Here is a 26,090-nt window from a genome sequence, read left to right as displayed (position 1 = left end):
ACCAACAAACTTCCTCCTGCTCCCCCAAATTCACCTCCTTCGTTGTCCTTGTTGTCAGCGCAGGAGGTCTCCATGGCAACACTGCAGCCGGGGCCCCTCCAGCCTGTCTGGCATTCGCAGTGCCAGCTCTGCTGTCCCATGGTGCACTGGCCATTCCCGTTACACAAGTTAGGACAGCCGTCTGCGAGGAGAGGACAGGAGGAGAGCGGGGGAGGGAGGTGAGGAGGAAGGAAGATGGGGAGAGATGATGGGAAGGTGATTCTTGTTTGTTTTATCATCACTGATGTACACATGAGCACGCATCCGCACACGCACACTTGCTCATATGGTTTTGATAGACCAAATGAGTCTCACTCAATTTACTAAGCACACAGTAGCACACTGTAAGTATTGATTGTTCAAGAATCATGCACACCTTCCCATCTGCACGTCTGTACACCTGTGGGGTGGCTGCTAACGTGTGTGTGTGTGTGTGTATGTATATGTATGTGTGGACAGAGGCGGATAGATCACTTGATTCACTTACTTGATAGAGCCCCACCCGATCATCACTCTCTCTCTTTCTCTCTCTCTCTCTCTCTCTTGCAGTCTCTCTCTTTCTTACTCACGATTCAGGTTAGGTAATGGGATTCTGATGGCCTGAGAGTAATGCTTTCTCATGAAAGAATGAGATTACGTTCGACAGAGTGTGTGTGTGTGTGTGTGCAGTGGCAGTCTATGAACTAATAAACCTTCACTTTAGCTTATGCAAAAAGTCGTACCAGAATCTCTGGCCCTGGAGCCAAGTAAGTTCTGTAACTAGCATAGCAAGGCCACCCTCAACAACTCAAGAGTGACTTTAAGGCAAGGGAAAGCAGACATTTTAAGGCAGTCTGGATAAAGAATTTTGCAATTACAGAGGGCAGTAGCATTTTGTCAAAGTAACATATTTAAGAATATTTAAAGGAATATTTCCACATTTTGGGAAATATACTTATTTGCTATTATGTCGAGAGTTATGCGAGAAGACTGATACTACTCTCATGTCCATTCATTATGAAGCTGAAGCCAGTAGTCAGTTAGCTGAGCTTAGCTTAGCATAAAGACTGAAAACAGAGGAAAACAGATGGAAACCTTCCTCTGTCTTAACAAAATCCACCTACTAGCATCTCTTAGGCTCATTAATTAACACCTCTTAACACCTCATCTTCTGCCTTGTTTGCTTAAGCTATACAAAAACCAAACTGAGTTCCTGGAGTCTTATTGTCACCGTCAAGGCAACCAGCAGACTCTCAAGGAATTTATTGTGCATTGCCGAGAAAAAATAAAACCCTTCAAGACAACAACTTGTTGTCTTTACATTTCAGACAGAGCTGGGCTAGCTGTTCCAACGTGTTTCATATTGAATGGACAAACATATATAACAGTGGTATCGATCTTCTCATCTAACTTTCAACAAGAAAGTGAATTTCCCAAAATGCCAAGCTTCCTTTTAAGATTACTCCTATATTAAAATACCTTAACTGAATTGGGTCCAAACATGAACATCCGATAAATGACAGGAAATAAAAAACTTTTCTTTCTGAAAGCTCAGCTGTGACATTTTTGTATATTCCATTTGATAATTTACATCCACACTCAGACAATGTTGCCCATCAATGTCACTTTCAGAAAGGCCTGTAACTCCTAGCCTGTCTTACCATTTTCCTGTATCGCTCTAAATCACACCTTTCTGGCTCTGACACAAGATTATGTGTTTGCCACATTATAATCCATCAGGAATAGGGAAAAAAGGCATGATGACACACAATGACAATGTTTTCTCCAGCAGCACAAAGAGCCCCAAACAAACTTGTCACAGTGATTTTCTCTTCAATAAATGAGGGAGCGGGATGCGACACTCTTAAGTCTACCCACGGGAGATGGAGGCAAAGGCAGGGTTGACTGATAAAACAATACGAGCATGCACGCGAAGGCACTTAGTCACAAACACACACCCAGCACGACGCACCCTGGAGATATGACCTGACATTTCCCACTCGGTAGCAGTGTGCCGACAAAGGGTGAGGAAGGACAAAGTAACCCAGTAAGAGATTATGAATATGAAATGCTTTTCATTGAGTCCTGCTCAGTAGATTAATGGACATATTTTCACTCAAGTTGCATTGTAGTATTTTGCCCTGTAACAAATCGCTGCATCAATAAAGCCATGCATTATGAATACAAATAGTGCAATCTAAACCGTGGCAGCAGCTAAATTAACAGGCATTTCACCTCGATTGGCATTTTATCATATGTCTCAACCACCAGGCGATGAGGGAAAGTCAACAAAGGACTTTGAGAAAGACGCCATCTTGTTTGAGGAGTAGGGTGGTGGTGGTGGTGGGGGGACAGAGAAGCTTAACTAAGTTTTTCTGCTCAACAAGAGGAATCAAATCAAAGGTTTTTATCTTTAATTATTACCATTTTCTGCATCAGGGAACTGCTCATGATGCTGTATTAACGGTCAGGGTGGAAAAGATTGTCCCCAAGTATTGAGCTCAGGGAACAAAGGCAGTTAGCAGTGATTGCCTGTTAAATGGAGTTGCCATTTAAAGCAGCCAAATACTTATGAAACACCAGGACAGGACAATCCATAGTGGCCATTGATCGGCTTGCCTGGGCAGGCCGGCACGAGGCTCCTCTCTCTTTAATGCCAGGACCCAGTCAATACCCCCTCATACTAACTAGAATAAAGTGGGATTTCAGAAACTATTAAGTCCACCCTCCCCACTAATGTAGTTGGACTCTGATGAAATCCCCTTAAAAAGGAGAAGAAATTGCCTTGGGTTATGGGTCAGCACACACACTCTTGTGGAGTGTGCAGTGTGTGTGTGTGTGTGTGTGTGGGGGGGGGGGTGTTGGGGTATATGCCTGGATAGAGAAAGATACTGTGTAAGACTCCGGGGAAAGAGTGAGAAAGAGAACGTGAGAGACAGTCAGAGATAGAGAGACAGAAAGAATGAGAACAAAGTATATAAAAGAAACTAAGTCAAGACATTGTGCTGGAAAGTTCCACCATTCTCTCCATTCCCCCGTTTCCAGCTCTGTCTGCACTAAAGGTCATAAAGTAAAGGTCACAGCCATAAATCCAAGACCGCTGCTTATAGATGGACCAGATAACTCTGCACTTTCTCAGATCAGCTTCCGCTCATCTTCTCCTCTTCTTAAGAAGCTACCATAGAAATTACACTGCTTTACTCCACATGTTCTTTCACCTGTCTTTCTGCTTCCCTGTGGCTCCTTCTGTTCTTCTTTATTCTCTTCCTCTCTCCGTCTCTTGCTCCCTCTTTAACCCTGCGATTTACCTTTTCTCCGGATTGGCTCTTCATAAAACAATGAGAGCTATTCCATTAAGCGTAGAGGGTGAGAGGACACTCTCAACGGTGCTCCCGGGACCTGTACTGTCAGGCAATCTGTGCTGCTCTGTGTAACCCGACAGAGGTTCAGCTGCGGGGCTATCTATTAAGCATTCTTGTTGTGCATGTGAGACAACTCACCCTACACCTCCACCCTTCTCTGTTTGCATCGTTGTCTTAACCCTTATCCATAATTCTGTTTATCTTTGTATGATCTGACTAAACTGTTTGGTTTTTTTTTTTCTTCTTGGCCTAGTTTGGCAGGGATAGGTTTGATATAAAAAAATAGAAAACCTGGAATTAATACTGTTTGCTCATTGAGTCAAACAAGCACAATCAAACACAAACACACACACACACACACACACACACACACACATGCTCAAAAAATAAATTTATTAGCCACTCTATCATGGCTTTTGCCACAAATACCGAAATTGTAAACACACACACACACACACTCAACAACTTTGTGTTTTTTGAGACCACATTAAGGCCTCGCATCAGTGGCCTATGAAATTCACCAATTACCTCAAAAGTTCTTTACGGCTTCCATCATTTTCTCCTCGTGTGAAACAGCTGTGTTTACGCGGTACATGACTAGAATACCTGAGCAGAGTTATGTGTTTGTGTTTCCACATTAGAAATATGGAGAAGAACACGCTCACACGCATGCACATCCACACATTCACAGCACAGCCCCTCAACACTGCTGATACCACCACACTAGGCTCTACGGTACCCCACAACACATCTAGGCTCAATGACAGCTAACCCCTGCCGTAGTGCACTGCTATAAATAGTAGTGCACGACATGTAGGGAGTTATCATTGAGGCTGGCACCCTAGTCTACGGACAGATAGCACCACAGAGTCTACAGAGCCAAGCCAGGCCAAAACCCACAAATGCAGCAGCTAGCTTCTACCACCACAGGCTAAGAAACAAAACACCAGAGTCAGATACGGTACCTGCTTTGTCAACCATGCTCCCATGGTCTGCAGTGGGAGAAAACGTGCAGAAGGTAAGAGATGGGGAAAGTTGTTTTTTTTTTGTTTTTTTTTTAATAAATGCAAGCAACATCATGCAGAGCTGAAATGAACAACAGGCAGGCTGCGATAAGCTAAACACTGAGAGTGTGTCTGGTGCTAGTGAAATGTGCTTTGCGCCAAGCTAAGGCCTGACAACTCTTTCATCTTGGGCTGATGCTGCAGTCAAAGCTGCCCTACTTTCTGATGGGGGAAATGGGGAGATCATAAACTGTTATTCCCCTGTGCGTATGTATGTGCGGGCGTGTGTGTGTGTGTGTGTGTGTGTGTGTGTGTGTGTGTGTGTGTGTGTGTGTGTATATTTACCATATGTGTTTGTTTGTCTGTGTGTATCAGATTGCAATCACAGTGCTTGTGGTGACAGGGAAATGAGACTTTATGTCTCAAAGCACTGCGGGTGAATCAAAGGAGTCTGGCACTCATCCATCCACAGTGACAGTGATGTCAATATGAGACAGTGATTGACTGACATAGAAATTCACATACACACACCCACACACACACACACACACACACACACACACACACACACACACACAAACACAAACATACACTAGCACAACTGTGTGCACGACCACATACACAAACAATGTGAGGGAGATATTTGTTTTTGATCACAGCGAGGTGAAGAGTTTTACCTTTCATCTCATAACTTTGGTGTTTCAAAGACCATTGAAGCTAAGATTCCTGGGGTCTGCACTTGAGAGGCAACCTAAAAACAGTTAAATCCTGCTCTTTTGTAATCGTCCCACCCCCACTTCTAAGAAGTTTGCTCCTCTCTCTCCTCCCTGTTCGCCCACCTCCTACGTCAACCCCTCTCTTCAATTCCCCAAGGTCTCCCCTTTTGCCTCCACTTCTCTTTTCCAAATTCCTTTAACAAAGTGGGAAGGAGCTGCCAGTTTAGTCTGACTTGGTGCTGGTGTTTCTGTGCACACCCACGTGCTGACACGCAGACACACACATCAAACGCACACCTCCAGACACTCGCGCGCACGCACACACACACACACACACACACACACACACACACACACAGAGGCGCTTACCAATGGTGCAGTGCTCTCCGTTCCAGCCCTGGTGACACTGACACTTTCCGTCCTTGCAGGTGCCGTGTTTGATGCAGAGCGGGTTGCACACACGCTGGTCACAGCCCGCGCCGGTCCAGCCCTCCTCACAGCGACATGCTCCGCCCATACACACGCCGTGGGTCCCACAGTCGACTGAACACACCTCTGAAGGAAGTGAGGAAAATATGGGTCCAAAATCAGTGAAACAGGCCCTGACTACACGTTGAATTATGATCACTGAAATGCCACTCAAACAATGGTCATAAGCAACTAAATGTCTCAAACCTTTCACTTTTAAAGCCTATTTAGTCCAGTTTTAATTTGCAAATCATAAAATCAGTGTTTGACATCATGACATGTGGCGGCGTTTAACTATGTCATATTACCCTGGCAAGTGCAAAAGAAAAGAAAAGAAAAACCCTAGCACCCGAGTCTGCAAGGCAATCAAAAACAATCAAATGCACATTACAGTAAATACAATTCTCCACGAGACGCCTTCAATTAGAATCAGTGATTGTAGTCTTGTGACGGAAGGGTTTATTTCCTGAGCCTCCATTACAGTCACTGTTTGTGCTTCTCGGATGCTGCAGCCAGCGTCGGTGCATGTGGTGAGATGTGACAGTCCCGCTCATGTGCTCAGGACACCTAGTGTGCTGGGGAATGTAGTATGTATAGATGTTTTGATACACGCTTGCTGAGGGGACCCGCCGCGTGGAACAATGTGGTCTTTATTAAAGCTAAGCATTGCTTTTCTCGTTATAAACGCTGCAGCTCTGTTTGTGATCTCGAGATGGGAAGCGTCTCAAGCTGGCACGGTTGAGGTTGCTGTCTCTCCTACAGTGGTAAATTTAAAGGCTTTATTTTATTGAGATAAAAGACTGTGGAAGTTGAGCATTTTATTATAACAGGCTTTTAAACATGAACCCAGTGACTTTAACAAGCAATATCCATCTTTTTTTTTTTTTTTACTCCATCCAGGGTTTCAGCTGGGAATCATGAATCTCATGCACAGGGACTCTGACTCTGGGTGCCCTAACTCTTCCTCTTGACCCCCCCACAGATGGAATTAAGTCTCCATCTCTGTAAGTGTCAATATCCTCAATGCAAACACCAACATTCATGTAGTCACTGCGTAAAATAAACATCTGGAATTGGCATTTCATTATTTCTCCTATACTAAAATCACTTCACGGGCTACCAGGGCAAAATTTTAATAATAATCTATAAAGCCTGTAATAGTTTGGCTCCCCAGAGCATTTCTGACATGCTCAGTGACTGCAATTCCAATTAGACCTTTCAGGTCATTATGCAATGGTCTTTCAACTGTACCTATACGGTCCAGATCTGGTGAGGAGGCATACACTTTGGTCTTGCTCTCTGGAACTGCTGAATGACCCGAGATTAAACACAATGACAACTTTTTTCCTATTTTCTTAAGTTTATGTTAAGTTGCTGTGTATGTGTGTGTGGGGGGGTCTGTGTTTGTGGTTTGTTGTCTGTGGGCTGGGTGCGGAGGTTTGTTATGCGTTTTTGTGGGTGGTTTTTCGTCATATTTCTTCATTTTTTTGTCTTCTTTTGTTTTTGTGGCTTCATTTTCTTGTATTTTATTTATTATATTCTTTTATACATGTCACATGTTGTTGCCGTTATGTAAACCCCATTGTAATGAAATGTGCCATATAAATAAAAGTGCCTTGCCATGCCCATGTTGGGTTTTGAGCACTACCCTGATAATCACAAAAAGCTGTCATAACCATACTGCCACTGACAGTTACTGAGAGAGATAATTTTAAAGTCTTGACAGTAAAAAACTTGCCACATTTTATTCCTGCTTGTTCCAATTTGGCTTAGATGATACAACAGTTGCTGTTTCCTCTTTCTGAGCAAGTTTGCGGTTTTATAGATTTCATCCAAGCCCAGTTTGAAAACCAAAGCAGTCTGAAATAAAATGGTAAACTAATTAGCTATGTGTCCATGGGGACCACAAAATATGTTTGGACAGTGGGCAGTCAGTACCAGCCCTATTCTCCTTATGATGACACCCAAAACACCCATTTTTACCCCAATGGTTTCACTCTTGCAGGGGAACCAGCAGCTATGAAGTCGCACTCACCCATGGAGCAGTCGGGTCCCATCCAGTTGGGGTCACAGCTGCACAGCCCAGTGTCTGGTATGAAGGCCCCGTGGCCGTGGCACTGGTCTGGGCACTGGGCCCTGGGCAACTCGCAGTGGAGCCCTCCCCAGCCTGGCTTACAGTGGCACTCCCCATTCACGCAGATGCCATTGTTGGAACATGTCGGATCCAGGCAATCCACTGCATTAAACCAGAAGTACACCAATGTGCAAAGAAAACACCAGAGAGAAAAACAAAATGAGCAAAGACGAGCACAACAGCTGAGGTTAGAAACAAATTAAATATTATGAGTTGTTTTTTATGAGGAAAGAGATGTGACAGAGGACATATTTTTAATTCTTTGTACACAAAACGATAATGAAATAAAAGAAAATATTACCAGACATATTACTAAGGCAATTAAAGCACACAATAATGAATAGCTGAGCTCTATAATTGGGGCAGAGCAGCAAATGTGTTCCACTCTGAAAGAGGCGCAAGCCTCGCTGACACATTATTCGGTGTGAGCGTCTGTCTGCCTGCGTGCGTGCGTGAGTGTGTGTATGCATTTGTGCGTATGTGCTAATACATGGGGGAGGATCTGACACTGTCAGTCTGCTAGGTTGACAGGCAGCTCTGAGTCCGAGCAGTGAGTGAAAACCAATTTGACAAATTACCTCCTCCCGGCAAAGCGCCCACCCACCCCTCCTCTGGCCTCTTCTCATTGCTCTGTCCTGGTCGCTCCATTCTCTCTATCTCTCTCTCTCTCTCTCTCTCCCTCTCTCTCCCCTTGTCCTCTTTGTCTGACACCCCCCCCCCCCCCCCACCCCCTCCTCAGGCATGATTGACCCTGCCGCACCTTTTTCAGACACACACATTCATAAAAGCACGCGCTCGCACAACACCTCGGCCCTCCATTTCTGTTTGCCTGGCAGAAACGGCAGATCACCGTTATTGATTTTCATGTCGCCGGCACTCCAGGTAAATTGTTTGAGGGACTCTACTGTGATGAATATCAGATTTGAGACCAGAGGAGAAGGGGGAAAAAAATTGGATGAGAGGGAGATGGAGAGAAAAGAAAATGAAAAGCAGGAGAGAAAATGCTGACCTTGTTCTCCATCCCTGTGTCTTGACATCTTTCTGTCACTCTACTCCTTTTTTCCCTCTCTCCTCACCCCTGGCATGCTGCACGGTTTTCATGTCTCATCTCTGTCTCTTTCTTCATACATATTCACCTCTCACTGCTGCCCTGACCCCTCCTCCCTCTCTCTCTTTTCCTCTCTTGCTTTCTATCTTTCTGACTAGTGAGAATGTGGCGTGCTGATCCTTCTTAACAAGGATCAATAGAAGCGATTTCATCCCTTAATAAAATCTCTGATGTGTTTGGCTGCGGCATCATACTTCATCTGTATATATGGAGGAAACGACAGACACTCACTCAGGGTTAGATTATGCTATGATGAGCTGTCTAACTCGGGTTAGATGGGAGTGTGTGAGTGTGTGTGTGTGTGTGTGTGTGTGTGATGTGTTTGTTGTACTGCAAACATTCATGTTTCTTTCCAAATAATCACTCAGACATGTGGAAACCCACATGTACAGGCAGAGGAAAACTGATGCAACAAAAAACCATCGTACACCCTTGAGGATCACCACACCATTAACTCTTCTGCTCTCACCCTCTGCACAGTTTTGCCCTTTGTAGCCGATGGAGCACACGCAGTTGCCGTCGGTGCAGGTGCCGTGGCCGCTGCAAAGAGGGTCAATGCACTGCGTGATGGGGACATCGCACTCGGGCCCCTTCCAGCCGCTGTAACACACACAGGAGCCCTTGTCGTATTGGCCGTTGCCGCTGCACAGCACCGGGCAAGCCGCTGGAGGAACGAAAGAAAATGAGGAAGAGGTGGGGAGAGATTAAACCCTGTGCATGAAAAACAACAATTAACAGCCTTTTTTTCTTTCTTTCTTTTTTTTTTTTTAAGGTAAAATCAAAGCAGTGAAAAGCCGTGGCCCCCACCCACACACACATACACACCTGCCTAACCCAAGCAACACTTCACCGTGCAGCAGGGTGAATAGAGTGGTTAAGGGGCTGGAGAGTGGCGATGACATGAAGAGTAATTACAGGCAGAGGTAACTAAACTATTCATCAAAGCTGTCTATCCCAGGTGAGCACAGAGCCAGGGAGGCGTTAGCTTGGGGAGCTGCCATTCATCATCAGTCATCTTGTCTCGGCTTCACCTAGGGCCACGCGCCATCTTTACTTCTCTTAATCCTCTCCGCTCTCTGTGTGGAGCTGGAACGTACCTGCTCGTGTGATTAAACGGTGGAAACAACAGGATCTTTCTAAAGGGAAAAAGCACATTTGTAAGCAGCTAATACCTTTGGAGCAGTCCATGCCGTGGAATCCTGGGAAGCAGTGGCACACACCAGAATTACACTCTCCGTTGCCATGGCAATTGCGCGGGCACTCTTGCACTGAATCTGTGAAGAAGACAGAGTGAGACGGAGAGGGAGAGGTAGAGGGAGAGGGAGAGAGGGAGAGAGAGAGAGAGAGAGAGAGAGAGAGAGGGGAACGGGTGAGAGAGTTTGACGGCAGGCATCAAAGCGTTCGATTAAATCATTGGCACCATTCATTCTTTAAGATACTAAAAATCGAGTCGAGGCGCTCCGAGTCTTACGCAGACATCAAAAGCCAAAGCCCTCCTCCACCATTCCATGCATTCCTTTTTCAGTGCATTTTTCATAGTGCGGGGAGAATGCATTTTGAATCAGCCGATCCTTGAGACGGTATCCATTGCCACTCCACCATTTCTCTCTGCACACTGTATCAGAAAACAAGAGTATTCCCCTGCTTTACACCAACATCCTCAAACCTTTCTGCTCCTCTCTGTTTTGCTTGTTTACTCCTGACTCCAGTCCCGCCAAGGTCATTAATACTTCATCCAGGTGTGGTTGTTTGGCGCAACTCGGCAGATTTTAACTGGAGTGTAGTTTCTGCTTGCATGACTTCAGTGCTCTATGCACCTTTTAGTGCCTCTTAACCCACTTATAAACCGAGAACAGTTTGGTGGGAAGAAACAGGGTCGATGCTAATGGCGAGGAGGCATTTTGGACTTTTATCCATCCCTTCCTCCCTTCCTCACATTTTTTCCAGCATCCATTCTTCTTCAAATCATTACTCAGCTTATCCGCACTGCCTTCCTCTCTAACACTTCCTCCCTCTTTCTCTGCCCTCAGCCATTTCCCCCCAAAATCTCAGCCCCTCTTACTCTAATACCACCCCTCTCTTTCACTCCCCTCTTCAGCTCCTCCTCCTCTCGTCCTTTACTCCACTTCACTCCATTCTGGCTTTGCCCCCAACCATTATGTCTTTCCTCCGGCTTCCCCTCTCACTACTCACTCTAATTCTGCCCTTGCCGCCTCTGCCTCTCCTTCTCTCTGCTACTCCTACTGCTGAAAGCTTTACCGCCAGATATTGACATTGAAGGATTCTTTCAATCTGCTTGACTCTTTCTATCCATCCCCCTTGTTCTCACACTTCTGCCTCCAACACAATTGAAATTATTTGGGGCGCTGTTCCAGGTCCTAAAAACATCCAGTTTTCAGGGTTGCTGCAGTGTTTTATTTGGATATGTTCTGGTTTTAGATCTGGCGCAGTGACGGTTAAGTGGCTGATTTATCCTCTTCACACGTGCATTTACACCATGAAAGTGATTCTAAACTCTCTGATATAATAAGCTGTGTTTTGTTTTTGAATGCACTCTATCCATTTGGCCTACTACATTTTGGCAAACACAGATTTTGGAACTCACTAAGTGGCCCTGCCTACTTGACAATGTTGCTGTAGTCGTGTTGCTAGTGGCAACATTGTGCACATGCTGCTGTCGAGCTTTTGCACCCTGTGTATGTGTAAAGTCTTTGTCAAGTTGGTGGAAAAACTTTCAATGTAAATACCATTATGTTCCTCTTAAAAGGGAACTTGTGCATTAAAGTGTGTTTACAGGTCTTGGGGAGTGCTGCATTGCATGTGAAAAAAGTTGCACTGTGGGTTCTTAAACTGTGTGTCCAACAGTGTTATAGGAGTGCAATAGTAAATGGGTGTCTATTCACCCACACCCACAACTTCTGACTGCGTCTCACCCATGATGTTGGTGCTGAATGAAACCGTCTCTCTCTCCCGGCCGTCGTTGTAGAAGGCCAGGTGCCAGGCGCCGGCGTCCAGGTACTGGACAAACACTGCCTCATTGAGGACCACGGTTTGGATGCTCCTCCTCTCCCGCGGAGACTCCACCACGCTCCACTTCTCCTTCCCGTCCAGGCGCTCCATGTAGTCATACTGCAGGGGAAAGAGTGAGAGGAAGTTGAATGGAAGTGAGAATGCGAGTATGAAATCTATGATTCATCGGCAAAGTGCTGCGGTGGCATTTTTTTCAGACTGTGAAAAATGACCCATGGTGGTGTATGCAGGAAGATTAAAAGATGAAGGGAAGTAAGTGTGGCTGGAAATCGGCAGGGAAGCAAAGAATGCAACAGAGGGATCCTTGAGGGGTGTCATTCTCTTTGGGTGCGTGGAAACATTATGGAAAGTGTTTTTACTCCAGCGCTGTAGCCTGAGCTTCATGCTCCCTCACCCGCTCAGGTCAGGCAGTGAAACAGTTATCTGGATGCAATTATCCCATTCTACAAATCAAATCTGCTGTTAATTGAGTAGTTTCTAATTAATAAGAAGCAGTAAAAACTACATTACTGTGAAATTTAATTAAGGGTAAATCTTAGCCTAAATTAGTTTTTTCACACAACTATTACAATGAATCACAAATGAATTTTAAGATGTCCCATGACACAGGCACTTTTTTTTCCAAATGTGTTCACCATTTTAGCTGATCAATATGAAGATAGAGAGTTCCTAATGATTAACATGATAATTCGGCGATTAGTCCATTGCCCCGAAGATGTAGAATCTAGACTTGCTCGTGCTTGCCACATTTTACCTGTGCGTGTGACGGAGGCAGGCCCTTGCGAATGTACACTCCAAACAGGGCGTCCTTGCCCAGAGAGATGTTGAACTTGAGGAACTGGGGTTGGCTGAGGTGGAGCAGGGACCTCCAAAACACTCCTGGAGGGACTTCCTGGGTCGCCCGCCTCCCAACCTCAATGTTGCCTGTGTCTATACTGCTGTTCCGGCCTGCCCACGGGCCTGGAGCGAGGGGAAAAGAAACTGCATAATCTGTGATTATGGGCATTGATTGTCAGAGTCAATAGTTAATCATCACAGTTTACTGGAAATAATCTGCAATAAAATTCATGGCCATTGAATTGTGGAGGACGAGGACCATTAGCTCTGCAAACTGTGCGCCCACGGTTTATATTGAAATGAGTGTTGTTACATGTGACGGTGGCATGCTAAATGATGCCTTTGTATCAAAGCCTGCAAGACTGTGGACCGTGTTGTCTGGGCTAAAGTGAGAGAGAGCTGATAGAACTGCAGGGCAGAAAGGCATGTACGCAGAAAAACACAGCATCCCGCAATCAGGTCAGTCATCTAACAGCAGCGCGTTGGGGCCCAGACAAAAAAAAAAAAAAAAAGAGTCTGAGTGAGTGTGTGTGTGTGTGTGTGTGTGTGTGCGCAGAATAGCGAAGAAATAAAAGAAACAATGAGAAGAACAACGGCAGCATCTGGCTTAGACGGCTGGGGAACACAATATAACAGTCCTCTCATTAATACAGACACAAAGCAGCAGCCCACATGTAACTTTAGTACGTGCTGTGTGTGTGTTGCACTGCGAGATCGAGCGAGCGAAAGAAGAATAGATAGAAAACCGCATGGGGGCCTTAAAAGAGAGAAGGGAGGAGGGGAGTTGTGCAGTTGGTGTTTTACCTTTGCTGTTGACTGAGACGATAAACCTAGCTTGACACAACTCGCCGGAGTGGTTAAACAGCACATACTGATAGCACAGCTAGTACTGCGTCATGAATTATGGAAATATTTCAGTCGGGAGTGAGTGTGTTTGGGTGCAAAAACTCTGTTGGACTGGGTTAGGATGTTGCACAGCAGAGAGAGCATTTAAAGACCTTTAAGGATGAGGCTCACACTATTTGCCCTTTTTTCTTTTCTTTTTTTTTTTTTTTCTTGCACTAATGTGTTAGTCCATCATTCAATACTTTCTTACTTTCCTGTCTGTGGCACTGAGGCCCAAGCCAGTCTGTTCCAACTGAAGACATAAATCTTTAAAGCACGGTCAAAAATATGTAGCTCTATTCTAGGAGTAAATAGTGCATTTGTTGGGGACTATTTTCTGCTGTGGATTAAAACACAATTTGGCATGCTGGTGAATGTTTACAGCATCAGGAGGGTATTCAGTGTGAGTGTTTGGCTTGCTATAAATTTTTTGGAAAGTTTTTGGATGACAATCTGGCTCCATGGCACTGAGAAATAAGCCAGATCAGGCTTTTGCTACACAGACAATATTTAACGATCTCAATGTGGGGTGTGTGCGCGTGTCAGTGCTGTAGTTCATACCTCTGCCTCCAGAGGGCAGCGTGGCCACATCACTGTTGACAGGCAAGCCAGCTCCCAGTCCGTTGTTTAACACCGGGCCGTCGGACGGCTTCAGCTGCCATGTCAAACCCAGCAGGTTGATCGCTGCACACAAAAGGCACAGAGAGATAGCGAGAGTGTGAGAGGACATACGGCTTGAATGGCGGATTGACTGAAGGTCCGGGATAGAAACAAAAAGAAAAAAAAAAAGGGAAAAAAAAAAAAAAAAAAAAAACACACTTGAAAGCTCATCAAGCCAAAGAAATACAGGAAGCCAACCCTCTAAGCCTGATCTGTCATTTATACAGCAACTAGTGCAGCTTTTTATCCAGAGCTGCTTTTACACTTTATACTTGTCTCATCAGTCAAACACACTATTAACAAAGTGGCAGGTAACCTACAGCACAGAAACGGAGGCACGTATTACAAAACAGACAATTAAAAACCATAAAGAAAAAAAAAAAAAAAAAAAACTTTCCTTTTCTTTACCTCAACTTCTCAGAGCCTTCTTTCAACCTGACAGCACCTCCAGCTTTTATTTGGAAGCCTTAACACCACCTCACAGAGAACAAGTGACAGATTGCTCTCTGAAGAGATCGCTCTATGACTTTCCCTTCTCCTCTTCTTTTGTCCTCTGTTGTGTTATTGTGTGCTGGTGGTATAAGACTGCTTGAATGTGTTCGCTCTACTCTCACGTTGTCAGCTCTTTACTTTCGCTGTGTCTCTCCCCTCCTCAGCCTGCTGTCAAACGCCCCCCCCCCCCAAAAAAAAAAAAAAAATTGAAACAAAGAACTGAACCCGTAAGAAATCAGTGCACAGAAGAAGTATTTTTTGTTGACAGGTTGTAAATGATTGTTTTAATCTGTATAATGCTTTGGGGCAATCTCCTGAGTAGAAAAACTGAAGACGCATTGTTTGCTCAGGTCTGAATATTTAAAAAAGAAAAAAAAAAGAAAAAAAAAAAAGCATACCGCACCTGCATTATTGCATGTATACATGAGCACAGTGATGTGAGCTTTGAGAATACACATGCATTATGTAGGTGTTATTGCATGCCTCTCAGCGTTGGCCTTATCCCCACCGCATGAGCCGATAACACCTGCATCCGAAGCCTGGGAATCAATTTCCCTCTCGTCAAATTCTATCTCCACTTGGCCAGCGTTTGCACACACAGGGATGAGTGAAAAAGTTGCCGGAGAAGGGGATGCGGCTTTAGGATTTGCTGCCGGGGCAGACTCATTCTCACTCATCTCTCTCCCGTTTTCTCCGTTTCTTTGTTTCTTCCTTTTTATGCCCCCCCCCCCTTCCCAACCTCCACTGCTGGTCAAAGGAAAGCGCTGACACCTCCGCTGCTACCCGGCCTCCGCTGTCAGCTCTTTTTTATTTTTCATGGTGGGGTGGGGTGGGGTGGGTAATAGACAACAAGATAGAGGGAGTGAGAGAGAGAGAAAGTGAAAAGAGAGACTACAGTGCCCCCCCCCCGTATATCCACCTCTTGCCCTCTCTTCTCTCGTCGCGCTGACCTTCATCCCTCTCCCTCTTTTTTCCCCTTTTAATTCCCCTTCTTTTCTTCCGTCCTCACTTCTTATCTCTGCCTGTCCTTCCTCGCAGATAACGCAGACATGCATCTGTGCGCACACACGCAGGCGCACGCACACGCGTAAGATGGTATCACGGGAAGCAGTCGATGAGAAGATTACCTATTGAATCAGCTGGAGACAGTAAGCAATCGTGAGTCTATTGTGACGGCGCTCTCAATCTAGGTCATCCCCAAGAACACATCAGACAGCCCTATAGTTAGCTTGTTGTGTTTGTCTGTTCATTGAGTGTGTGTGCGTGTGTGTCACTTGGGGTTGGTGCACATGTGTGGTTTTCCCGAATTCGTTTTTTTTTTCTTCTTCTCCTCTTTCCTCTTATGTTTATTTATAATTTTTTTTCTTGAGGTGGTTGTGAAACGGTGACCAATAGATGGCACTCTTACTCCTCGGCGACAGGAGCACAAAGGCCAATGCCTTGTCAACAGGTTTCTTTGCAGCAAGGAGAGGAGAGGTCGAGAGAGAGAGAGAGAGAGAGAGAGAGAGAGAGAGAGAGAGAGAGGGGAAAAAACGAAGAAAAAAACAAAACAGAAAAAATAAAACGACAGTGACAAAGAGAGACACTTGTTATCATTCTCTCTACAAGTACCGTCTCTCATATTAACAACACTTCTAACTTTGTTAGGGTGTAATTTCAGCCAAAATGAAACTTCTGAAATTGATGTATTTAGCTTTGTGTTGCCATCATTTTAAGCATTTTCTTTTCGGATCATAATTGCCATAATTGCTGTTTTCAAGCTGCATTGGAAAGCTTTACTAAATGCTATGCCAATGAAGCCTATCTGAATTGAATTCAACTGACAGACAAGGGGAGAAAAAGAGATAGTCTGTCTGTCTTGTGTTATGTTTTCAGACACACACACACACACAGACACACAAAACTACAAATGTTCGCACACAAGGAAAGATCACAGAGAAGCAGGTTTAACAAGCAAACGAGTTGGATTAAAAATAGATCAGATGCTTCATGAGGTTTTTATGTAATCTCGATGCATAATTCAGAGAGGCAAAGTGCTTGCCAGTATCATCTGCAAAAGACAGCATCTGAAACAGAGGCGATACACGTGATCTTGTGACAAAAAAACAAAAAAAAACAACAACAAAAAAACAGGAAGGAAGGACGGACTGATGGACATGGGGACAGGGGAGATGAAAAGGAGGAGGTGGTGGCCAGGCTCGGAGAGAGGGCAATGTGGCCAGGAGCTCTCGGAGAAATCATGCCGAACTTTGGCAGAGGAGAGGAACAGAGAGAATACTGGAGGACGGCGAGAACTGAGAGAATATTAAAGAACATGTAAAATCCTTGGGGGATTAAAAAAAAGGGCAGGAAAACAGGTTACAGATGATGTTGCAGAGAGGAGAGGACGAGATGAATGAGGGCCTCAGTGATGAAATGAGAAAGGGGGAGATATGGTAAGTGGAGGGGAAAGATTTAAGGGATGAGTGGCCCTGTATTCATTGACTGGTTGGGTAAGAAAAGATGGTTGTGATTCATCCGCTGACAGTAAGTGGTTCATGACACAGGCAATCGGACAGAAATACAATGCACGTGTGCGTGTGTTTTGAGAAATATTTATACATCTCAGAGTTAAAGGGTGTAAATGGATTTCTGCATGAGCGGAAAAAAGCGCGAGGCGGAGATGGAGAAAGGTGACTTTGTGGCAGACTGTGCACTGAGTATCCCCTGACTGGAAAATATTGTATCATCATCATTCTGTTCTCTGGAACATGTTCCAACTGTTCAACCCCCCTCCCCTCTCCCTCCCTCCCTCTCTCTCTTTGCTTTCCTCCTCTCTGTTCCTATGACTCTCACCCTTTTCTGTTTCAACCCAACCTTGTCATTACCTATTTAAATGGCTGCATCTCCCATTGAACCAATTGCACTGCTCCTAATTGCACCAAAGGCAGGGAATGGCCTCTTGCATGTTTTTGTATGTAATTGCGTGCAGTGCAACTAAAATAACACCAAGAGCACAAGTGTATGCACGTGAGCACACACACACACACACACACACACACGCACAAACACGTAGGAAACATAGGCAACACACTTTTCTTTGCCGTCTCCCCTGGCCATCCTGATAAATGCATATTAACTGTTCTAATTCACCACTAAATTAACAACTCTGACCTCAATTAGGGCGGTAATTGTAGCTGAGACCAGCCCCCCTATCCTTGGCCTGGCTGCTAATTGGTTTAGGAAGCCTTTTCCCTGCCTTTCTACCTTTCTCCTCCCATCACCAAGACCCTCATTTAGAAGGCCAGTAGGCATTTTATTGTTCAAAAACCAGCACATGCACAAAAAAAGCAGCCACCTGAGAAAAAACACACCTTCGCTGATTCTTTCTGTATCGCTCGCACCTTTCTGCCTGTCTCTGAGGCGCAGGGGTGCAGTGCTAATATTGGAGAGACTGAGGAAAGAACAGCGTGCTGCCTCAGGTTCTCAATATTCAGGCCATTTGGGATATTTCTTAGAATTTACCACACAATATCCACTTATGTAGTCTATAAATAAAGCAGCCTTCTCTCTCAGCTAAGTTTTGAAGGCGCTGCTTGCTGAGATCATTTAGAGTCTCAGACAGAGGGACGGGGGCGGCGGTTGGCTGCTGCCCTTGGGGGTCATATACTCTGAGAGAGACAATTTGTCTGCCTCTGAGTATGTGTGTGTGTGTGCTTCTATCTGCGTATGCATGCTTAAAATTGCATGGTATTAACAACAAGCACGCATGCACGCGGGCGCACACATTGCAACCCCCGACGGGACCTCCTCACCCAGCTGATGCAACTGAACTGTAATTGACTGCAACACAAAAGGTTATGCGAGTTGCTCACAGCTCCTACCTGCAAAACAGCGTCTAGCAGAGAGAAGCGGCAACTCACTCAATCACACGGCAGAAATGGCTTCCTTAGTGCCACTGAAATATTGAGACAGCCCGAGACTGATGCAGCCGTGTGTGCGTGTGCATGCATGCATGTGTGTGATGGGCTAAATGAAAAGAGATGTGAATCTGAGTGATGTCCTCCTTTCTGAATCCTCATTTCCTCTTCAGATATCTCTACTCAGACCCCCCCTCCCCACTCCTACTCCTGCCCCCCTCCACCTTCTCTTCTCCACATCAACCCACTCTGCCTCATCTCATCCCTTCCTACCTCGGTCCTTTCCCTCTCATCGATCTGTATTAGAAACAGGATATGAGGAACTATGCTATCTTATCACAGATCAGAGACTGAGAGAGAATGAGTGAGGAAGAAAGATGGAGAAAGAGTACGTTCTGGAGGCCAAGAGACAGAGAAACTGAAATAAAATGAGAGACAGAGAGAGAGAGAGGAGAGGAGAAGAGAGGACAGCGATTTCTTTCACTCTGCCTTCATCCATCTCCTGTTTCGAACACAGGACTAGTGAAGCACCATGGGCCTAATTGGACTAACGATTGGGCTCAGATAAGACCCGCACTAATGAATAAATGAATGAGGAAATAAATGAATGGACTGAGCCAATGCACGCTAATACAGGCAATATGAACTAGGCTCAGCAATGACGTCAGTGAGGCTGCAAATTTTGGATTTATGCACACATCAAATCATGGAATATTTCCTCCAAAGCACATATAGAAACTCCAGGTATACTACCAAAAAGTCAAAGGAAGAACACTGATGTTACCACAATGTTCTGGCTGAACAAGTGTGCCCTCTGCTTTGTATTACCTGACCAGTGCAGTTGACCCATTTATCCCTCTGATGCAGATGGTATAGCACCTTGTGCCTGGTCCTAGCCATGCCCTGCCCTTTTCCTGGACTGGCAGCGTGTGGTAAGATCCTAACCTTTATCAGTACGACAGGCCCTGCTGCTACGGACACACGCTCCACGTCTGATCCTTATGCCCAGGTTCCTGCATTCACCATATGCCCAACCGGGTCTTCACCTCCCCACACATGCACACACTTACACACCAAAAGTATATGGACACACACACACACACACACACACACACACACACTGGCATGAGCGACACATCCTGACCTCTAGCTGTTCCACCTTGGATCAGCAGAAGGGAAGCCACATGCAGAGTGTGAGGGGACTTTGGGGTCAAGGAGTTGGGTTTGGAAAGCAGCCACAGTGTGATACCTGCAGGTCCAACACAAGTCAACCAGACAGGCCACATTGACAAGGGCTCACTATTTTTGTTTTTTATACTTTAAAAATCTGCTTTACTTTTACTTTTAAAAAGGAAGAGAAAATCTAATAAAAGATATTTCAAAAAAAAAAAAAACTTTTGGAACACTATCAGCATCTGATTTACATAAATCAGAGTGGTCCAGAGATGATTAATAACAAACAAGACAAAAATCATATTTCTGCTTCAAAATCGAATTACTTCTGTTTTTTTCCAAACGTTGCCGCTTGAATTTGACATAAAGAATAGTTTCATCTCGTCAGGTATTAAATGAAACAATTCAACTCACAGACACACAACCTGTGATACAGGCTTGCATGTAGACTTTATTCTAAAGGGCCAAAAATCTGCAAATCCTTAAAAAAGCAAAGAAAACAATAATGAAAAAAAAAAAAAACTCTGACACCTGATCTGCAACTTATTTGCATTTCCCCCTGTTTCTCTCTCCATTTTCTATTTCTGGAGACATGTACTAAGATAACACTTCCCAAACTCAAGATCAGGACTCCCCAGGGGGTTGCAAGATATACAAATTCTATAAATAAAGGTTGAAAGATAATTAATAAAGTAGAAAAACCACAACCAGAAAAAAACATTAATATTATCTATATATTCAAAAATATTTTATATATCTGCTCCAAAAACTATTTCAAAAATCATTTCAATTTTTGTCTAAAATCTTTCTTTTTCAGGTGAAATAATAAAGTTTCACCTCAAAAAACTGCTCAAATGAAACAATCCCATAATGGAACTGCTTGCAAATGACAGACACATAACCTGTGCTGACCTGTGCGAGTGGACATTACTTTGCTTAAAATGGTCAGTGGAGATGGGCATGGTCGGCACGCAGCTGCAGGAGAGAGAGGGACATGGAGAGGGCTGATGAGAGCAGTGCCAGGTGAGGTGATTGATCAGCTGCAGCCTGTTAATGAGTTTCTTCCCTTTTTTTTATTGCAGTAGCGTGCTGGACCGAGTGGGACTGACACACAAAGCACACAGTGAATGGCGGCCACAGCGAGCCATGAGAAAATGCCGAGAGGAAAAGTGAAATGGAGTTTGTGCGCCAAAGAGAGCCGGGCAAACAAAGTCAAGTTTAAAAGAAGTTGAATGTGTGTGTGTGTGTGTGTTCAGTCTGGTCAGTGTGTGTGTGCTGGGGAACTCTGCCACTGTCACAAGAAGACTGTGATTACTGGTGTCTTTTTGCAGCAGGAAACAAAAAATTTGGAGTCATGTTTGCATAAAATCTGTGGGAAAATTGTGTTAAAGTTCTCCAGCGCTTTAAAAAGAATGTTGGTTTTTTTTCTATCAATGTGATGTAGTAGTTGGCTCAGATGTTTGACATTTGGCTATCGTTCTTGATTGGTTGTTACAGCCTGTGGCTTTTTGCATTTTAGATTTAATTCCCGACAACGGTCCATGACTGAAACTTTGTAAATTCAGTGCTGACGGGAATTCAACCCTTTCTTTCATATGATTTAATTTCTGTGTGTGCATTACATTAACGGTCACGTTTGAAAATAATCTGGTATAAAAGGGAGTAAAGATCTGTTAAAAACAAAAAGAGCGAACTGTACACATCGTATTGTCCTGAATTGCCACCATTTCTGCAGCCGGCTTTTCCATGATGACTCTGGCAGTGCAGCAGCATCTCCCCGCAATCTGATGAATGACAGAAATATTCCAGATTTTGAAGAAAATGCAAACCACTTTGATTAGAATATAACCCAGAATATTTAAACCATATATCTTTTCTCAGTGAAAATCATTAACATGTTATTATGTAAGGGGACAGTGATATGAATGCACTCAAGTGAGACACTTATAACCGAGAAGAATGGGCAGTAAGCGATTGTGATCAGTCTGGAACAGTGAGACAGCAATGATGGATGGAAAGTGGTCGGCTTGGAGGCATGAAGGTCACACTCGATGACAGTGTGTGTGTGTGTGTGTGTGTGTGTGTGTGTGTGTGTGAGAGAGAGAGAGAGAGTGTGTGTGGGTCTGTTTAATCAACAGACGGGGGAGCCGAGAGTAAGACTAAAAATACACTGTATATGTATGTGTGCGTGCATGTGAGTGCGCGTGTGTGCTCTCATTCATCAGGGTTGACACCACCATGTGGAGTATGCCACTGTGCCCGACAAATCCAGCCATCCTGCACGCGCACACATTCACACGAAACACCCCTGCAAAGGTGACACAAGCGCCCGCTAGCAAGTTTGCTCATCACAGTGAAGGGCACACCTGTGTGTGCGTGTGTGTGTGTGTGAGACTGCGCACATATGTGTCTGTGTGTGTGTGTGTGTGTGAGACTGTGCACGTATGTGTGTGTGTGTGCGTGCGTGCGAAAACGGTCCACCTGGACACGAGTAGTCTGACATGTCCTCAATCTTTCATCTATGTATCCCCCTGTTTCCAACCACAATGCATCTCTTTCTGTGTCTGTTTTCTCTCTCCCTGTATATTTTCATCACATCCTTCTTCTCGTTTTATCCTCTCTAACTTCTTTTGTCATCATCCCCCTGTTCTTGTCCTCCACAGTCTCTGCCTGTCCTCACCTCTCTCTGTCACACTCCCTCTGTTCTCTGCTCGCTGTGATCAATTAGGAGACATTAGTCCCACAGATATTCCAGGTGACAGAACCTCAGGAGGCCACGCTCTCCTTCATCTCTCCTCTCTCTGCCTCCCCTCAGTTTCTCCTCTCCACACCTGGCTGTCTTGTCACTCCTGCTCCTCCTCCCTGTCATCTCCCCTTTCTTCTCGGCAGAGTAGACAGCAGACCTCGCTCCTCTCCTGTTTACCCCCCCCCCAATTTCAAGCTCTCATCCCTTACGGCACCGACAGTGACATATCAGCCTCAGCCTTCCCCTCCTGCGTCTGTCCAGTCATCTATCCTCCTTTCCCTCTCCCCTGTATGTTTGGGCTACATGCTGACAGTGACGCATCTCCCTTTTTCCCCTCTGCCCCCTGTGCTCCAACTCTATTCCAACCCTTTCTTTTTTTCCACCTCTCTCTCTGCCTTCCTCTATCTCGCTCTCTCCAGGTTGCTGTTCACAATGACGGACCTGTCTCCCCTCCTGTATGCCAACCGCTCACCTGTATCCTAGCAACCACCTCTCCTTTGGCTGTGGTGCTCCATGCGGAGCAAGCAAACAAGACGCCCGGGGAATGAAGAACAAGCTCTCTCGTTTATCCTCCTCCCTCCATCCGTTCAGTCATTCCTTCACACGTTAAGAGGAGGCCATACTCTGCTGGAGCTGGGAGCTAAACGCTTAACCAAAAAAATGCTGTCTGTCCTCACATACAAATAAACTCTCTCTAACTCGTACAAACACACATAAACAGTGTAGTCCAAGTGTCTGACACCACCTACTCATTAGGAAGGTGGTGTCAGACTTTTACGTCCCACTGTTGGTACGGAAATGCAGTCGCACAGATGCATGCACATGGTTTTTTTTTTTTGTCCCATTTTGTGTATCTGTGTGCGTGTGTTTATCTCATTCTTATGGCTCCACTCTAACAGTAGGACACAGTGAACATCGCTTCAAAGCAACATTGTCTACCACGCTCCTGAAGCATGCTGAGTGCAGCCTCTCTAAAAGGTTCTGAGTGTGTGTGTATATGTGTGTTTGTTTCTGGAAGATTGTACGACAGTTTCTGAAGCTATATTTATGGTTTTGAAAAATGAGATGGAAAAAAGAAAACCATTTGAAGGCCAGCACGCCCTCAAAGCCACACAATCAGACACACACATTGTACTTCCACACAACTTCAGGGAAGAAGTACTCAAGCACACACACACACACACACACACACACACACACACACACACACACACACACACACACACACACACACACACACACACACACACACACACACACACACACACACACACACACACACACACACACACAAAGAAAAAGTGCTGCTTGGGCACATGTGTCCTGGTGTAATTTATGAGTGGGCTCCTGGGCGGACGCCTCAGAGGGGCCCTCTTCACGCTGCATGGCTCTGGGTGCTCTGCACAATCCCCCCAGTGAGCGCAGGGCTCTTTCACACACACACATAACACACAAACAAGGTACTACAAAATCCCCCTTATGAGCAGTGAACTCTTCCGACTGAAACTCACTGCACGATTAATGCTACAAAAAACCTAGGTAAACACAAGGGTTTCAGGCTTGGCGGCACTGATACAGCTCTGTTCAGCACAGACAAAGCACCAGAGCAAAACGTTTCCTCACAGCAGATGAAATGGGTCCCTCCAGTTAGCAGAAGCAATAATAACAATAAAGTATCATTTCAGCCTTGTTCAGCTTACCGAATTATAGCCAGCTGGACAATTAAGTTTGCTGGTAAAGCACTGCTGTTTGGCAAATTATAAAACAGTGAATGTAGAGAAAGTGGAGCTTAAAGGAAAATGTATAAACAACCCTCTCACTGGATTTCACTGATTCCTGTGCGACATCATGCAGTGTATCTGGAGTAGCAGACCAGTCTTTTTTGTGTTATATAAACTAATTACTTAATATGGCAAACAAGCCAATGCTACCAATTATTGAGACAGACAGCCACTATTGTTAACAAGTGGTATGTATCTGGCAAGTACCCAGACGTCACACTAACACTGATGTAATATTACAAATGTGAATAAGGCAGCAAAAGAGACCAATTTCTTTTCCTAATTAGATCCTTACTTAACTTTCATCAGCTTAATATTAATAACAATTTTATGTTATGATGAAAACAAATATTTGTGTCACTGAAGCCCTAAGTATAAGCTCTATGCAGCTAATTAAATAAAAGGATGGATAAACTGAGGCTTTGGTTCTATGCTCCGCTACGTCCCTGCCCTCGAGGTGCTGTGAACTTAGTGGTAGTTGTGGCCTTCCTTTTCCACTCCCTGCTCCGGGTTTCATAGCTCCATATGTGGCTGTCCAGCGCAGTGTGACCGTGTAAAGCTCATGAGAGGATGGATCCGTCTCTTTGCCCCCAGGCAAGGGGTCTTGATCCGCTCTGGAGGACACACCACTCTCAAGGGCACTCTGAGGGGGACCGCACACAAATACGGACGCAAGTGCACATGTGCAATTTGGACACATGCAGGCGAGCAAGCTGAGGTGCATTAAGTCCACACACACATACTGTGGACGTATATATATATATATATATATATATATAAATAATGTAAAATTATATTAATAATTTATGTAGAGGGGATGAGGGGGATGTTCTTTCTGCTGATGCCACTATTTCCTAAGATCCCCCCATCTGTTGACTCTGGCCTCTGGGGTAGGAGGCCAATCAAGGGCTCGGTGACACATCTGCCCCCTTGCGCGCACACACCTTCATACATGCACACAGTGAAAAAGAAACACACGTACACGCACACACACACACACACAGTACATATACTTTCTATTTTCTCTCCTGTCTCTCTCTGACACACACACTGACACAGGAGGTCTGTGTTCTCTTGTCCAGTGAATGAGGCCAAAAATAAAAGAAAAAATCAACACCCACACACACACACCCCCACCTGCTCTGAACAATGCTCTCTCGCTCTCTCTCTTTTCACACATCCACCAGTAGACAGCCATCAGAAACTCTTCGTGAGCTGCTCAATAAGTGCTCTCCTCAGAGTATCTGCCATTCCTTTGAGTGTCACTACTGTTCGTTGGCTTCAGATCAGTGAAAAACATCCTCTTCCCTGCTGGGCGTGTTAGGATTCCTACCTTGACGGATACCTGCTCACGGAAACAGCCCCACTATGCTGCGGTTTATGTGCCTTCCTGTCTCTTTGACTGGCTGTTTACCGAAGCTGAGTGGAGGCCAAGGCTCCTGCTGAGTCTGATTTTGACAGTGCAGCACAAGGCCTAAGTGACAAAGCTCACGCCTCAAGAATCTGCTTTGTGTTCATAATGGGCTGTTAGCTTGACACTTTTTCGCCCCTGTGTGGGATGAATACAAATGAGTGCAAAGTTCATGTTTTGTGGATCAGTGCAGAATATAAGATTTTATATGTTACTAAGCGCATGTTTATTCAGAGGTAATTCTGGTGTGCTTGTGTCTCTGTATGTGTCAATTCATCTGTCCTAATCACTCGCATACCAACATTTTCCTGGCCATGTATACTGCTGAATTCTTCAGCATAATCCCTCTAATTAAAACACATTAAA

General features: G+C 44.9%; 2 protein-coding genes across 14 annotated transcripts in view; one reads left to right on the top strand and one right to left on the bottom strand.

The window, feature by feature from the left end:
• The window catches only part of tenm2a (teneurin transmembrane protein 2a), a 214,887-nt gene that overhangs the window by 21,177 nt on the left and 167,620 nt on the right, over positions 1 to 26,090 (bottom strand). For 7 of the 12 annotated variants that reach the window (XM_056382479.1, XM_056382485.1, XM_056382488.1 and 4 more), the window contains 9 exons: positions 14,124 to 14,246; positions 12,595 to 12,821; positions 11,744 to 11,939; positions 9,983 to 10,084; positions 9,280 to 9,474; positions 7,604 to 7,804; positions 5,470 to 5,655; positions 4,346 to 4,372; positions 35 to 181 (listed from right to left, as the gene is read on the bottom strand). In XM_056382479.1, coding sequence (XP_056238454.1) covers positions 35 to 181; positions 4,346 to 4,372; positions 5,470 to 5,655; positions 7,604 to 7,804; positions 9,280 to 9,474; positions 9,983 to 10,084; positions 11,744 to 11,939; positions 12,595 to 12,821; positions 14,124 to 14,246 — 1,404 coding nt within the window. The remainder of the gene's footprint in view (positions 1 to 34; positions 182 to 4,345; positions 4,373 to 5,469; positions 5,656 to 7,603; positions 7,805 to 9,279; positions 9,475 to 9,982; positions 10,085 to 11,743; positions 11,940 to 12,594; positions 12,822 to 14,123; positions 14,247 to 26,090) is intronic. The other 5 variants (XM_056382482.1, XM_056382486.1, XM_056382484.1 and 2 more) reach the window with 3 other exon arrangements.
• LOC130173330 (uncharacterized) lies at positions 81 to 26,061 on the top strand. Of its 2 annotated transcripts, XM_056382493.1 has the most exons (3): positions 81 to 218; positions 9,291 to 9,503; positions 20,869 to 26,061. In XM_056382493.1, exon 3 carries the CDS (start codon positions 22,025 to 22,027, stop codon positions 23,078 to 23,080), a length of 1,056 nt encoding a protein of 351 aa, XP_056238468.1. In that variant the 5' UTR covers positions 81 to 218; positions 9,291 to 9,503; positions 20,869 to 22,024; the 3' UTR covers positions 23,081 to 26,061. The 2 variants fall into 2 exon arrangements, with proteins under 2 accessions (XP_056238468.1, XP_056238467.1); XM_056382492.1 differs by lacking the exons at positions 81 to 218; positions 9,291 to 9,503 and adding an exon at positions 14,292 to 15,872.

Source organism: Seriola aureovittata, chromosome 8, assembly GCF_021018895.1.
Source record: "Seriola aureovittata isolate HTS-2021-v1 ecotype China chromosome 8, ASM2101889v1, whole genome shotgun sequence".
Classification (NCBI taxonomy): domain Eukaryota; kingdom Metazoa; phylum Chordata; class Actinopteri; order Carangiformes; family Carangidae; genus Seriola; species Seriola aureovittata.
The sequence above is the reverse complement of the archived record's forward strand: the minus strand, read 5'-3'. Positions and strand labels throughout refer to the sequence as shown.

What these genes read in the sequence shown, in the direction of transcription:
- LOC130173330 (XM_056382493.1), top strand. Translation starts at nt 22,025, where the DNA reads ATGTGGAGTATGCCACTGTGCCCGACAAATCCAGCCATCCTGCACGCG.